At 43.8% G+C, this 16,538-nt stretch overlaps 1 protein-coding gene across 5 annotated transcripts in view; it reads left to right on the top strand.

Annotated features, from left to right (window-relative positions):
* LOC135252479 (ecotropic viral integration site 5 protein homolog) overlaps positions 1 to 16,538 on the top strand; it is a 71,262-nt gene that overhangs the window by 49,951 nt on the left and 4,773 nt on the right. For all 5 annotated transcript variants that reach the window (XM_064330577.1, XM_064330580.1, XM_064330576.1 and 2 more), the window contains 2 exons: positions 321 to 416; positions 8,473 to 8,568. In XM_064330577.1, coding sequence (XP_064186647.1) covers positions 321 to 416; positions 8,473 to 8,568 — 192 coding nt within the window. The remainder of the gene's footprint in view (positions 1 to 320; positions 417 to 8,472; positions 8,569 to 16,538) is intronic.

Below are 16,538 nucleotides of genomic sequence, written 5' to 3'. Positions count from 1 at the left end.
AATTCCTCCTATTCCGTAATTGAAATAGGGCAACTAGATTTGACACATTAACAACACATACATTGGTTCCGTAGGAGGTAAGCAGTTAGGAAACTAAGTAGTACCGGTAGGTTCTTGTAATCAGTTTGCAATATTCAACGTTATTGCGCTGACTCAGTGTTAATCTGCTGCCAGTTTGCACTGTAGTCGTCAGCAGATATGTTTTGGGCCGCTACTTCCTCACAGTTGTCTGGAACACCAGCTCTGCGTACTGATGGCATCTCTCTCTCTCTCTCTCTGTCTCTCTCTCTCTCTCTCCCCCTCCCTTCCACCCATTGCAGAACAGAGAGGAGGTGATGGCCATCAGGCTCCGGGAAGCTGACAAGGTTGCTGCCATGGCTGAGCTTCAGCAGCAGATCTCTGAGCTGGAGATCCAGGTACTGCACCAGAAACAGACACACACCACACACCGCACGCACCCACCCGCGCGCGAACACACATCAGCCAAAACGTGCCCCCGAGAAAGGGAGGTGTTGAGACTGCTAGGTGGGCCAGGGGGGCTTTAAGGTGACATGAACAAGATCAAAAGTAGCTTTCATGGTCTCTTCTGAGAAATGCTATTTAGAGGAGAAGCACTTGACAGTAAAAAAGTTTAAAAAAAAATACCCACTGCAACATTCATTTGAAGAGGCTGCTACCTTTGTTGAGCTCATGGTCAGGCAATGCTGAACGCATGGACCGACCCACCACTGACAGATTAAACTTCTGCAGTGGGACAAGAATGAACATCTGATGCATAGCCACCACGCACATGAAAATGTATTGCAGCTTGTACTATTTTCTGTTGGTGGATTTTCTTTGAAGCTTCTGCAGCATTCTTTTTTCTCATTTACATTATGTTCCTGATTCTGATTCTATCATATTAATAAAAGCACAATAAGAATATTGCTTTATTTTAATCGGCTAATCGGTGTGAAAATCTCGTAAGAGAATTTAAGAACTGTACGGTTTCGGTATGAACTGTGACGCTCTCAAAATGAAAAGTTGACGTGATTCCTCTTAGTGGCCTATCGTTCCTAGCAGCCCTGGCAGAAAGACCTACAGAGCCTCCGAATAGACCTGTGAGTGATGTCATGCTCTTCCTGTTGCACTCGAGCTCGCCGCTGCTACTTCAGGAGTTAGTTTGTTGACTGGTTTCGTAGGCCACCGCCTATGGACAGTGCTGGAGATTTGGCTTTGTGACGGTCCTCTTAGGTGCTAGTCAGAAGAAACGGTTGACTTTTCTTTCTTTCTTTTGTACTTTTGTTCCTTTTTTCATTACCAGCTTCAGTAAATTCTTTCAGCACTTCACAGTTCCTCCGCTTTTAAGCCAGTGTCATACTTCTTAATGTTTTTGACAATTTCGATTGGTTTGATGATTGCAACTTTGGAGCCCACAGTGTCAAGCGTTATGTTGCCTGAAGGTACAAGGAAGGGCCTATGAATCATTTCTTATAAGTACTCTGGTTTAAATGTGAACTTGTCTTTCAGAAGAAAATAATAATTGGAACAATGCCAAAAAGCTATACAATCAGGCTTGTGATATACAGTGATTTATCAGAGCAAATTGCTGAGGACTGGAAATTTGTCACACAAAGACAAATATCCTGGGTGTTGTGTAATGGGACATTGTCACAGTGTGCAATCTTAGAGTTGGTTGCGGATTCTATATCCTCCTAAGACCGAGCCATTTATTTTTGTCCCCTGTAGGGGACATGAGTCTCTGGTCTTAATCTCCAAAACCATATATAGTCTACTATGCTGAAACCCATGCTACAAGGGACATCCAACAAAAATGTAATGAGTGAAATTGTTGAAATTACTTTCACCGCAGTATGTTTTTGTCATCCAGGACACTTTAATTAAAGTACTTAATTAATATTCCGGGTCTTAGGAGGGTATCAGATCAGAGGAGGCGTGGCTGCAATTTAAAAATAAGCTTCCAAAAGTTTCCACTGACAGTAGAGTGAAGTGATACTGATTTTCTGATTAGCCAATGCTGTCATCTTTCTTTTTTTTTTTTTTTTGGGTCATGCTTGTTTATTTTTAAATCTCTGAGTTTCCTCGTCTAGGTGTTGATTCTGTAGATCTGAAACTCTTTTCTTAACACAGGGCAATTCAAATTGGGAACACACTATATTAATAGCAGTTCAGTCAAAATTACACTTCACTTCTGTCATAAGCTGCCTGTACGTGTGCATCGTCCCCGCAACTGTGGACGAAAAATTGAAGGTATTGACAGGAATGTGTTACTCTAGATTTAATGTAAAGGTAACCCTCAGCATAAATCATTTTTCCATGATTAATACTGCAGTATGCTGCTTGGCTTTTCGGTCTGAAGCCTGAGTAGTATGCTACGTTGAGACACTGCACTTAATGTGAGGTCTGCCCACACTCATTTTTCAGGGCTAGTGAAAGGGTACCATTTGTGTACTAGACCGATGGGTGGTTTTTGGTTTTTTCCACGAGTGGAGAGGGGATGTGTTTTATATTTATAGCTTGACTTCAGCCTGTCTCTGAAGCTCGTTGATTGGCAGAATGCTGCTGTCCGTAGGTTGAAAAAGGTGTCAGACATTTCTTGTCTAGTTTTACAGAACACCCACAGGTACACCCACGTTACTACTGATTAACATACCAGGAATACTGATTTATACCTGAGGGGGCTGCTTCGAACACCGTTATGCAGTTGTGTGTGTGTGTGTGTGTGTGTGTGTGTGTGTGTGTGTTTGTGTGTTTTGTGTGTGTGTGTGTTGTGTGTGTGTGTGTGTGTGTGTGTGTGTGTGTGTGTGTATGTGTGTGTGTGTGTGTATGTGATTAATGGAAAGGTGTTTGTGACACAGTGCAAAGATGCAGCTTTTCCATTCTCTGCTTGCTAAGATTTGAGGAGCCTTTTTTGTTCATTTGTCAGGCAGCCCTGTGAGTGGTGCTATATGAAAAAAAGCTTTAATCTCACCCTCTCATAGTGAAATCTGTGTCAGTAGCGTGCCCTGAGCTCTCACCTTCTCATAGTGGAATCATTTTCAGAAAATTGGTTTTAAAAAAAAATGTTTGAGTCACTCGTCCCTCGCACACTGTGGTCTGGGGTTTTGTTACCATGCGCCTCCGCAGCAACCGAGCGTAAACGTCAAGCGATCGGGCCACTCCCCCACCCATGTTAAAATGTTATCAGAAGAACACAGCGGTCACTTTTGGACTTCCTGGCTAAGCAGGAAACCCGAGTTTCCACATACGAGCCGAGCGGGACGCCGCGGCGAGCCTGGGACCTGCCGAACCGGGCTCCGGGCTCAGCCTCGCCCGGCCCGGGGAGCTGCAGCAGGAAGTGGCTGGCTTTGCGAGGGACCTGCCTGCGTGGGTGCTGCAAGGTGGTGAAGTGTCGGTCTGTGGTTTGGGTGCCTGGTTGCAAGCGCTGGGGGGTTGTGGGCAGGAGCCCTGGCTGGTTCGCCCACAAGCGCAGCACCTCCCCTGCCGGCCTAGAAGCGAAGACCTGAACCGCCCGTCGGCTCATGTCGAGTTTTGTCCAGTGCCTGCTTTCCAGAGGCAAAGGTGATCACTGGAGCGACCTGTGACTGCCCTTTCCTCACGACGGCCCTAATGCCCGACATTGCTGAGAGAATTCTGCTCTGTATTTTAAGTCGCTCTGGATGAGCGCGTACGCTAAGCCTCGCTTAGCTTCATCTGCCATTACTCGGAAACCGAGGGGGTGACGTCACCGCTTTCTCGCCCTCTGAAAGGCGACGGACGAGTCAGTGCACAGATAGGGCCCAGGCCCATTTCACAATCCTGCTCTGAAGCGAGGAAGGTTTCATTATCAGAGGAAATCTCTACCTCTGCCTCTTATCACGCCACAGATGCAAGTTATTTTGTCTTCCGTTAGCGCTGAGCGATGATTACTTTTAGCTTTCAGTTTGACTTCAGTTCAATTTTTGGAAATGCGTCCCAGTTTAAGCTGTGATTATTCAACTGCAACTACACAAATCAGCCAGTAAATTGTTTTTGAATATGATTTTGTCGTTTTATTCACTTTTTTAATCAAATGTTTTTTTTTTCCACCATTGAAGCTTTGACCTCATCATAATTTAAATGAAAAAGGAAATTGGATTAAAAAATTTTTTTAAAAGACTGTCAGACCCCTGATTTCAGGCATAGTGTTTCAGGCTGGTTTTCTGGTGTGTTTCTACACCAGTCATTAATTTAAGTTGTTTGTTTGAGTCTACACAACTTGCTTCCAAGGCCTTAATTGGTTGCAGATGTGTTTTGTTTTTTTTGTTGTTGCCATTTTCTCCCCAATTTAGTCGTTATACCAATTCCCCGTGTGTATCACGGTCCTGGTCGATGCGCTATCCTCTGTTGGCTGGTCGCAGCTATTGCAGATTCGCGCTTGTTCACCTGACTGCGAGGAGTTTCACTGGGAGAGCGTAGCGTTCACGCTGTCGCCCCCAGACCCCCTCCCCGCAGAACTCGCACCCTGACCAACTAGTAGGAGTCGCTAATGCTTCTCACCCGCGAACAGTTGTGTTCGCAGGAACGTCTGACCAAGCTGGAAGTGCCCCTGCCGGGGATTGAACGCGAGTCTCTGCGGTGGTAGGCGAGTGCTTATACCTCTTTAATCAAACCACGAAACCTGTGCCCTTGGCCCTTCAGGACCTAAGATTAACAGCCCTTATATACATTAACTCCACATATCATTCTACTGTGTTAAAGGTGCAGTATCTAAGTTTGTTGTAGAACACTTTTTTCATTTGGTTTTTTCCTTCACATCCCGACAGATATCAGTAAATTATATAAAATGTCTAAGGAAACAAACCTGGCTCTCTGTCTGCCCCAGGATCTGAAACCACTCCAAATTTCACCAGGCCTGAATCTTAGCAACCAATCAGGACAGCTCTCTGCTATGCCTGCCTGTCAGTCATGTTGCTGTGTGTTCACTGCACTGCCAGAGCAATGAGAGCAGGCAGGGGTACACAGGTAAGAGCAGAGCAGAGGTAGGCGAGTTAGTGCTAAAGCTAGCGGTATGACCTTGCCGTCTTAGATTAAAAACCTATAAAACTATGTTTTTACTCTAAATTTGACATTAAGACATACAGATCATGAAAGTCAAAACATAAAGTAGTCGGTACGTGTGACTGGTGGCAAAAGGGAGTGGCTGTAGGTCTCAGTAGGTTAACAAAACTCTGGTGCTATCTTGTCATCTTTCGTTTGAAGCTATATTTTACACTTAATTTGACATGAAGACATACAGATCATGGAAGCCAATGAATTTTTCTAATAAAATCAGATGAAGCCCATTAGCCTGTAGCTGTGAAAGCAGCAGAAGTGATTGTGTGACTGGTGACAAGCTGGCTAAAGAATTTAGCATCTAAACAGTGCGAAACTCTGGCACTTACAATAATATTTGATAGACATTATGTGTTCTAGCAGGTGGCTCACTTATTATCAAATCTTTTCTGTATAATTGCATACAAAATAGTAGTAGCAGTTTATTTTAAAGGGAATCCATGAACAAAAGATGCATTTAAAACATGTCCATTACAGTCTAACCTTACTTCTCAAGTTAGAGTTCTGTGTCTCATTCCCACCTGTCTACAAGTTGCTGCTGTATTCATTGTCAGGATGCAGATTGGGAACTGTAGTTCATATGCCCTGCAATTGCAAAATTTGGTAATTCACCCTTTTAATTAAATTACATTTCTGGCAAAAGGAGGTTAATTGCATATGTGATGGCTCAATACATTTTCCCCGTTGATTTCTCAGAAACAGAAACAGCACAATTGAAAGGATGCAGCAACTTAAATATTTGAACCGAGCTTGATAAATTATTAGCTTCTTGAAGTTTTGGCTGATCGCTCGGCACTGTTAAGTAGTTCCATAGATCCCCAGAGGGTTCTGAGGCCCTGTTGGCACAGGGGTTTTCCCACACCTTTACGTTTCACATTTAAAGTCTGCACAAGCTGGTGTGGGCCATCAATGTGCTTTCGATAGGCTTTCAGAATTCAGGTACGTCTTAAAAACTACAGCGTCTTTATCTGCCCTTAGAACTTGAGAGTTTAGTAGACCTGTGCTGGCATTGAGGTGCATGAATATGTTCGTAGAAATGAAAGGGTACAAATGGAGGCTATTTCTGTGTATTTTCATCCACACAGGCATAGTTTTGAAAACACTTTTTTCTTTCTTTTTTTTTTGTTGCTGTGACCCTTATGTCGACCACAACACTGAGTCTTCAATACTGGGAAACCACTTCCCGTATACATACGTCTCACTAACAACAGGACTGAAAGTTAACATATCATGATTTGTTTTTGTTTTTTTTTTTGTTTTGCATAAAATTCAAGGCTAACCTCGTTGCGTATATAATTCAGTGCTAATCTGTTTATTTAACTGTATGATGTCAAATGCCAACAAAAAAGTTCTGTTGTTATTAACAGTTTATCCTGTAGAGAACAGACTTGTAACAAATAAGGTGACGGCTAATTTGAAAGAACCACAGCCTTACTGCCATAAAACTGCTACGGAGTCTCAGCTTCTCTTTGACCGTTTCATAGCAGTGAACAAAGTAACTCCGTTTGCATGGTAGTAATGTTTTAACATGCAGACAAGTTTTCCTTTGGTCATGACTGACATTGCTGAAATCTTTGAAATTTACTGCACTTTTATCTGAGGAAATCTGTCGAGGCCACATTTCCTGTTTGTGCCTGTGCGTTATTTACTAAGTGACAGACCGATTCAAATGTGCAAGTTTGTAAGTGTAAGGACTCTGAAGTGTCAAAATATCTCATTTGTTAAGACCTTATTTTTTGTTTTGTTAGTTTTGAGGCCAGGTGGCTAGTTGGAAAATGAGATACTATGGAAGTGGAATGGCTGACGGGTGGCCTTAAACATTTTACTGTTTTTAAAAAAAATTTTTATCTGTGGTAAATTTAATTATGGCCCGTCATTATAGTTAGATGTCGTCGCTTGCGTGTATTTTTCAGGAGCATAAGGATTAAAATGGTAAAATAAAATTTAAAAAAAAACAGTTTCAAGCCATGCTTAATAATATAGAACACACACTTGTCGCTAGCACTCCTGTTGAAGTCATCCAGCTGTATGAGCTTGGACTCTGTGGTAAAAATAAACAAGCAAGCCACTGGCCAACTGCCGCAGCCCTCCTGGATAACAACAGGGGGACGGGCAAGGAAGCCATTACTTAGAGACGTTTGACATCCCCGGCCACAGCTAGGCACCTGTTGGCTCTCGCAGCTGAGCGCAGGACGGCGGCTAACCGCCTCTCCCTTATCGCCCTCTCTGGGGGGGGAAACCTCAAGAAAAACACAGATTCCTGGAAGACCGGGGCCTTCGGATCCCCGTCGCCGGCAGCCAATCGGGAGCTCGCGCTCACAAGCCCGCTGCGGCTCAGGCGCCGGGAACGCCCTTCTTTTTCGTGCGGCGATCCGCTAGGTCGCAACCTCAACCTCAGCGCCCGCCCCCCCTCCCCCATCCCTCCCAGTTCACCTTCCCTTCCCCGGGGGCCACTGGGACTGCTTCTGCTCGCGTGACCGCAGCTGGCACGGTGTGAAGCCCCTCCTCCCGCTCCACCCCCACCCCCCCCACCGACCTCACCAACCCCACCAGCAATGTGTTTTGATGCCGCGCGCAGCGAGCGATTTGAGGTTTTTGTGATCTGTTGTCGGCTCAGCGCTGCAGATGTGTCGGGCGAAGGACGCAAACAGCACGTGGCGAGGGTTTGGCTGTTGAGCGACTAACGTACTCCCCAAAACTCCTCCGGGCCTCTGGAAAAAAACAAACACTTGAGCAGGTTCGAGTACGTTCGAGTCTCCCGTCCGTGACTCAGTTCGTCTTCGCCTCGCGCTGGAAATCTGGAAGCCTGTGCGATGAAAAGCGCTTTTAGCAATTTGTCATTTTCCATGTGATCGTTATGGGCTTCGTCTTTGCGCCTACCCCCCCCCCCACCAGTGTTTCCAGGTTGTAGGTGTTAAGTGTGACCTTGTGGCAGCCTGTCTGCAGGAGGTGGCTGAGCCCTCACCGATTGACACAACCCGGGTGGTTACACCCCCCCTAGGCCGCAGACGGCTAGCGCCGCTCAACCCCGCCGTGACTTTTCCCCTCCACTCTTTCTCGCGAATCCGTAACTGCAGGGAACTGAAAACCGGAGCGCTCGTTTGCAGTGAAATGCCTCGGGCCCAGTTTCCTAAGAACGGCTGCCTGTTTGCGGGGCTTTACGCCAACTTGTTTTTTTTTGTTTTTTTGTTTGTTTTTTTCTCTGAAGGAGCAAATGTACACGTAAGTTGAAAAATATAGATGCACGCCACACCGTCAAAAATGAATTTTTTTTCCCAGTTAGCAGACGCCAACTTTCTGGAGCAGAGGCTCCTGAAACGGGGGGCGCTGTGGAGCCTTGTTGCGATTGTGCCCTAAGAGTGACCTTCTTATGGTGATGGTGCTCCCCTCTTCTCGCAGAAAGAAGAAGGCAAGGTCCAAGGCCAGCTGAACAGCTCCGATTCCAGCCAGTACATCCAGGACCTGAAGGAGCAGATCGCAGAGCTTAAACACGAGGTGAGTGCCTGGGGGACAGCGAGGGGGGCGGAGCTTACGACCCCGGGTTTGTGTGCGCTGGTGTGCATGGCGGATAAGAGATTCGCCCCAAGCTCTGAGCAGACCTAATGTAGCCATCGACTTTTCAAGGTTGGTGGAGGTACAGGAGATAACAGACATACAATGTAGTAGAATAATAGAAATAAAATAAAAGTATTAAGGAATTAAAAAATGGGAAACGTCATAATGTAGGAACAATGGTAGTGCTCTTTCCCTCTCCCACGGTTTCACATGACCTGTTTCCAGTTTGACGTGACTGCTGCACGTTCGCATTTGCGCCATCGTCTTCTCATATTTTAGCTCATCTTTAAGCATCATTCTCTTCATTCCACAAGATTTTCCCATCAGGAAATCTCTTCCTCAGTCTCACTCCCAGGGCTGTGATAGTCATGCTGTGTAATGAGTGTAATGAGTGAATGTGTTGGGGGAGAGGCGGCTGAGGAAGAGGCACACAGAACATCCATATGTCCAGACTGTCCCCAGACTGTCAAAATTTTATTTTTATTATTATTTTGTTTCATTTTTTTTTTTTTTTTGCAACGTTCCTACCCTGCTGCCAGAAGGCAATGACTTTTTGAGCACGCACCATGCTCGATCTTCGCTATGTTCATCATTTCCAGTTCTCGTTTCTACTTGCCACTTGCGCGTTTTGCTGTGGCTTTTTTGGTTTTGTCGTTGTTTTTATTTTTTGTTATTTTTTTTTTTTGAACAGGTTTTACTATATTTCGAGGCCACCTGCCTGTCAGAAGAAGTGTTAACTACGCCCTGTAGCTCTCCGCTTCCTGTGAGGAGGGCGTGGAATGTGCCAGCACGCCTCGTTTTACTTTTAAAACACTGCGTACATTTCTCACCTTTTCAAAAGCATGGGCTTCATTAGACTTTCAAGAAGTACCGGGTATCAATCTTTCAGACCACCATGAGCAGTGCCACTCACTGAACAGCCCGTGCTCTGGTTTGTCCGTTTGGGCACACGTTTGAGGATTTTGCAGGTGGTAGATCCAGAATCTCACTTGGCCACACGGAAAGTGACAAGCCGGAAAGAGAATACCAATAAGGCAGTTGTTTTTCCTCTTGTTTTTCGTCACGGTGCCACCTAAGATGTTTTGCCAGGGCAGTGGGCGATGTTGTAAGCCATTTTTTTTTTTGGCTACAGTATTGTATACTGTCAGATGTAAAGGTACAGTGGAGGTAGATTTCTGTTCTTTAAGGAACGCATTTCCCACATATACCCTGAAAGTATGATGGTGTTCTATTTGGTACTAATAAGTCCAATTTACAAGCAAAAAAAGTTACAAATGAATTATGTATTGCTGGCTAGGGATACAGTTTTATATACCTGTAGGGTACCATCCCCATGACAAGGGCTTGTACTTTTTTAGGCACTTTCTCATGCCCTTTTTCTCTGAGAATGTAAGTGAAATGTAGTTTTATTGGGCTACTCATTCCATTTTTAGTAGCTTTTGAGATTAGCAAACCCTACATTGTTGTCATATATGCCTAAAGATGTCTTGTTATCATGCCTCCTGGCACAAAATGAAGGGTTTCTTTTCTGATTAAGAATTGAGGTGCACTCTGTTTTAAGGAAATTGGATTTTCATTGGTAAGTTTGGTAGCGATAATAATGGGAAAAATGGAAAAACACGTGTACACCTTACCCCTCAAACTTACACATATGTGTATTAAATAGATAAATCCCTAATTTTAAAATATTAAAATTAGTTTTTTGAAAGGAGGGAGTTTACAAGGGGCTGCCTTCCTCATATAGTGTAGAAAATTGTGGTCAAAATGAGGTATTCTGTATAGAAATAAAATATCCTTTCCAGCTTTTTGCAGAAACAGAGTAATTGAGTCAGTTTTTGTCTCTGTTTTAGACTATGGAGACATTACTTGCAGGCATTCATTACCACCCTTAAACCTCAAGATGCAACGTACCACTCTGCTATAAGATTCATTACCGCTGATGGATTTGGCACACGTCACTGTCCTCTTTGAGGCTAGCCATCTCTGTCTTTGAGACCTGACCAGCATGTTGTAGTATTGTAAATAAGGGACTCTCCCTCAGTACTTCTTTGAGGTTTAAATAAAGTTTTGGACAATAAAACGTGTATTTTAATGCATTGCTTGCTGCATCAGTGGATGCATTTATTCATTAAAAGTGCTGTAAGCTGTTTATGTTGAGCTGGGTAGTCAGAAGAAATTTGGAAGCAGTGTAGCGGCACTGCAGCGTCCTTCTGGCTCTTCCTTTTGTGGGTCAGAAGCTTTCGGTTTCTCTGAAGCGTTCATGCATACGTTCCTTTGGTTTTGGATATTTCTGCTTGCTGTTTGTGATGGAAGAGGATTTTTGTTTTTGAGAGCACAAGATGAATGGATTTTCGTGTGCAAGAGCAGGCGGTTTTTGAGGTGCGCGCATACGATACTTGCAGTACGCCCACTACTGGAGGATGGCTGTATGTATATTCGAAGCCAACTGCACTGGCATGAGTGGTCCAGGTCTGGATCAGGAGATGAGCGTAATATTTTAAATGAGAGTATTGAAATGAGTACTGAAACCCTTAGTAAAAAGGGCTGAAAGTGCTTTTAGCTGCATGTAGTAATTAGGGGTGGAATAATTTACTCGAGTAAATGAGTACTCGCCAGCAGATTCTTGAAAGTTTGAAACTGTGATCAGAAAATCGAAAATCTTTTTCCCTTTTTTTTTTGTTGTTGCTTTTTTCAGAAATAAAGGCCTAGTCATTTTTGCAGAAGACGTGTAGAGAATGCTCTGGTTAGCCTTGCTGCGTCTCGTGCTGTGTATGGAAGAGTGTTGAGTGTGCTTTCACGTGATTTTCTATTTTATTTATTTTTGTGCACGCTGTCATTTTGAGCTCTCTTCCTAGTTCTTGGTTTCCCTTCTCTTGCTGTGCGAATTGGCGTCCTTCTCAGATTTCTTCTTCTTTGCAATCACTTCTGGTAATGCTGCTACGGTTTCTCAAGCCGTGGTGGTTAGTTTTGCTGTGAGTGACCGCAGTGACCTCATCCCTGCTGTAGAATCTGCATCCGAAGGAAGCGATGCTGAGCGCGTCACTGGGGATGGATGAAAAAGTCCTCAAAAACGTTTTAGAAAGTCCTACCGTCCACAACCGATTCCCAAATAAGACGTCCTTTAAAATAACTGTGTAAGAGCGAACACATTCGGAAATAACTATAAATAGTGCCTTTATTTACATCTCCCCTAAGCACAGAACAGTATTGTAATAATTTAGAGGGGAACAATTTAAAAGCTGTTGGGTTCTTAGCCTCCCTGTTTCTACTCTGTTGGGGCAGGTGTGAACTGCTATTACATCAGAGCTTAAGCTCAAAGACCCCTATTTTCATCCACAGAACAATGCAAAGCCCAAACGCGAGCATATTGCCACATTTCATCCAGCGTACTGGTAAAATTTCACTCTGCTGCTGAAGTCCCATGACTAAATCTTTATTAGTTTTATTAGTCAGGTTTCGTATGACTACCTTTTTCATCTCGGTCGGCCGTGTGAGTACAGCTAATTTTAGCTGTCCGATGATGCGGAAAAGTTTAGGAGCTCGCTGATGTCAGTTTTGACAACGTAAATTGTTTGCGGTCCAAAAAGTATTTTTCTCGGTATCGTAAGTGTTGTTTGCAATCTGTGGATGTGGGTTTTTTTCCAGATACATAAGGGCATTGTTGTCAGTTTCGTTGAAATTAAAACTGCCGTTTAATTACCACCCGTGGAGAAGGGGTGGGGGGGGGGGGACTTTGCGTAGCCCTCACGTCACTGCTTTGCGCTGTCCTTGTTGTATACGTGATTAGGCATGTGACCAAGGAACACAAATGAGTGTGTCTGTTGAGTGAAAAAATGGTACTTCCTGGTTCTGATGTGCTCCCTGTAGGTTTCCATTGGTGTCACTGTCCCTACATACTGTATACTCTAGGTCCGCCTGCACATGACAGCCATTTTGCAGCTCTGGGTGGCCAACGTTTCACTCTGGTTACATTACAGTACATTACATTACAGGCTTTTAGCAAATGCTCTTATCAAGAGCGTCTTACATACGGGGGGATGGGGGGATTTTGACATAGGCGTGTCTTTAAAAGCCTGCCAAAGGTGCTAGTTTCGCCTATTTCACCTTATACAAACAGCTTCTCTTACGATCCACTGAAACCAACTCTGGGTGCAGTTTGTCTCTATGTAATTCTGACAGGGCAATTGCAAGGTCCTCTCTTGTGTGTGCTTCATATTATGAGTGTATATTTTGTCTTTGTTTATTCATCGGTTATATGGAAAACACATATAGTTGACAAAAATTGTAAAGACTAAATAAGAGGTAAATAAACTAAATAAACATCATTTTTGATGCAACTGGCTTCTCTGGAACCAGATTGGAATTTGTAGTGATATGATTGGCAGTTTCTTGCCTGATTTGGCTGTTTTTACTTTGTACTTCAGCCTTTTGAGGGACCATGACCACTACTATGTGGAGATATAGAATTAGTGCACTGAAGCACAGAGCAGTGCTGTTGCTGCAAAATTCCGCCATTTTTAGAATTACACAGGAAGTGAACTGGCCCACAGCTGCTCGAGCTTACTCGGAAATGAGAAACAGGTTAATTATCTCTGCAGCTCGAACATGATGGTTAGCTCTGCAAACTGAACTGCAAGCCCAGTCGTGCCCGCGAGAAACTTCGTCTAAAGTGTCATATTCATATTAGTCAGTGCATTCTAACATCACAGATTTTGCCACCATGCTTAACTAGCGTTAGCCCATTAGCCAGGTAAAATGATTAACAGTGGATACATATAAGAATAGCCACCAGAACTATTTCAACACCAGAGTGCGAGCTTGCACAGAAAATTATACTGTATAATCGATGCCCATACCCGCCAATCGCAGAATGCTTCCGGTCTTAGTAGCAGCCCAATTGATCTCCAGGGCCAAGGTATCGGTTGATAGTCAATGACTAAGTACCAAATTTGTAGGGAAAATGGTATGCCCACCACATGCCAATCAAAATGCAGTATTGCTCTGTAGGCTATTACAATATAAAAACTCCCTTGGGTCACGGCCGATCATCATGAAATTTGATGTACGTGTCTTTGCTCATACGTTCATCAAACCTAAGAAATAAGTTAGTCATCATCCCCCTGCCACCCCCCACCCCCCTCCCCGAAAAGGTTCAAAAGTTCAGAAGTCAACCAAACTTGTTTTCTTCCTCCTAATAAATGATTTGCAGGCAAAGATTTTGTCAGATTTTACCTACCGTCGAAAGTAAAAATGCCTAGTGGCTTGTGGTTAAATAGAGCTGTATTAAATCATGCTTTGTGTTGCAGCTGACAGCCTGCACTTTATCTGGGGAGTGCAGTCGAGCAAAAAGATGAGATTTGCTCTCTCCTCTTGCTCTCTCACCCAGATACACACAAACTCTCGCTCTCTCTCTCTCTCTCTCTCTCTCTCGCTCTCTCTCTCACACACACTCTCTCTCACTCCTTTTCGCTCTTTAGCTAAGCTTTGGCCCTTGTGAAACTGCCAGATAGTCGCACTGGCTAGCGTCCCTCGCTGCCTCTGTCTGATTTAAGTGGTTGCGGTGGGTGGAAGGAACCAGTGCAGCGATAAGATAGCTCCCCTTCAGAAGACGCGGTTTGCAGGCGCTCCACAGCCCCGCCCCCTTTGTCACGGCCTAAGCCAATTCCGGAGTCGTTTATACACAGGCAGAGATCACGAACCGAAGGGCGAGACCGCGACAAAAACAAAACTGCAGAACTTTCTGTGCAAAGACGACACCCAATACATTATGCTGTTAAAGGCAATGTTTCCCCTTTGTGGGTCTGAGAACCTGGTGCTAACTTTAGCACCGTTTGTAGTGTCGTATAGGTGGTTAGCTGGTGAATCAAATCCCCGGTGTCTGAGTGGGTACAAAATGTTTTCCCCAGTCCTGATCTTCCACTCAAAACGTGAGGCCTAAGGTCTGATCAGGTGGGCCACACTCTGAGCATGCTCACATCGCCCCCTCCCTCGAACTGTCCCAGGCGCTCTACCCTATGATGTTCCCCCAGTTGTGCACTGCAACTCATCTCACATCGTTTTAAATAAATGCGGCCCTACTTGCAAAGATTGTTTCTTCATTTATTTCAGAAATTGATTGCACAAATAAAGCCGAGGTCAAAGGACAAATATGCGTATATGGATTGCTAGGGCTGCCATTCCACATGTACAGATTTAAACTCATAATAAAATGCAGTATGATTAAATCATTTTAAATGCCGGTGGAATGTAATTTTCCAGCTGAAGAATACTCTGTCCGGTCAGTGGAATTGATCATCAGTGTGTAAATGGCAATAATGGCTGAATGATGTCTGTGCAGAGACTTGTATAACAAAACATATTATGGTTACTATAGGCAGCGGTTTCAGTCTTGTATTCTATAAATTAGTAAGCTGTTACCATTATCCACAGAGCTCTGAGCATAGCCTGTCTGACTCATAACATTAAGACGTCATGACCCTGCCATGTCCTCGATAGTGGCTTTTCTATTCTGTGTTTTGTTTCCTGTTGAAGACGTGTTCATTTTTACACCTCACAGTTCCAATAAAACCTTTTTAAGCTTTAAGAGATTTTTAAAGCTTTTAGAACAAAACCTTTACAATTAGCAAAATATTTTTGATAATTTCACATTTCATGAATGCGTTCGCTTGAAATAATGTTATTGAAGAATGTTTTGTGTGTCATAGCATTGCAAGCAGTGCATTTTGTAAAAACAGTTATTTGACATGAATAGAGCAGTGATATGTTTGTAATATATACCTGTTCCAGCGCGCTCAAATAATATTTTTCAAAAATAGTTCAATTTAAAGTTGAAATGATCTACAAATAAATAAAATGGTTCTCAGATCAGCTTAAGTCCAAGACACTAAGAATACCTGGCCAGGTCATACTTGAGCAAGTAGTTATGATATGATATGATAAGATACGAGCAAGTGATATGTCCACGTTCAGGGGCATCATTTATCGAGTCTTCAGTTGTCACCACATTGTACTATCTCGATTAAATAAAATCAGTTTCTTAATAATTAATCATAAACCCTTTGTTTCTTGAAGTGTTTAATATTTCATATTTAGTATCAAAGCAGCCAAACTGGTTCGCTAACACTTCTCACTGTTCTGTTGGAGTACACAGCAGCTCCCATGGTGTGCAAGTGTGTGTATGTGTGCGTGTTTGTGTGTGTCTGTCTGTATGCTCGTCTGTCTGTATGTCTGTGTGCCTGTGTGTGTGCATGCATACGTGCGTGTGTGTGTGTCTGTCTGTCTGTGTCTGTATGCTTGTGTCTGTCTGTATGTCTGTGTGTGTCTGTCTGTCTGTGTCTGTATGCCGATGTCTGTCTGTATGTCTGTGTGTCTGTCTATGTGTGTGCGTGCGTGTGTGTCTGTGTGCCTGTTTCTATATGCCTGTGTCGTTCTGTATGTCTCTGTGTGTGTGTGTGTCTGTCTGTATGTGTGTCTCTCTGTGCATGTGGTTTCTCTAAACTACCCGTCTTGCTACCTCTCTCCCCACATGTCTGTCGTGTGGAGGCAGTCTGTATCAGGTAAGCACGTCAGCATGTGTCCCCTTCAGAGTGCGTCCTGGTACAGTCCCATATTGTGATGCTCGTGATTTAACACTCGGCATGGATTTGTAATTACGTTTCGCATTCTTTACCTGGAAATAGAGTTTGTCGGTCATGCAGTGGCTTAACATTTGTTTTTACATGATACTGTCGAATGGATTTTATATTTGCCCTTTTTGCAGTCAAGTACACTGCATGCGATGTGACCTTTAGCAGTGATAATAACCTGATATCACATCTTCTGCTCTAGAGTTTAGCATCCACTTCCTGTGGATTTCGCAGATGGTTTATGTTCAGTAGAGATGTTGTATTGCTCTTGATTTGAGAGCACTG

The sequence above is a fragment of the Anguilla rostrata genome, chromosome 4 (genome assembly GCF_018555375.3).
Source record: "Anguilla rostrata isolate EN2019 chromosome 4, ASM1855537v3, whole genome shotgun sequence".
Classification (NCBI taxonomy): Eukaryota; Metazoa; Chordata; class Actinopteri; order Anguilliformes; family Anguillidae; genus Anguilla; species Anguilla rostrata.
The sequence above is the reverse complement of the archived record's forward strand: the minus strand, read 5'-3'. Positions and strand labels throughout refer to the sequence as shown.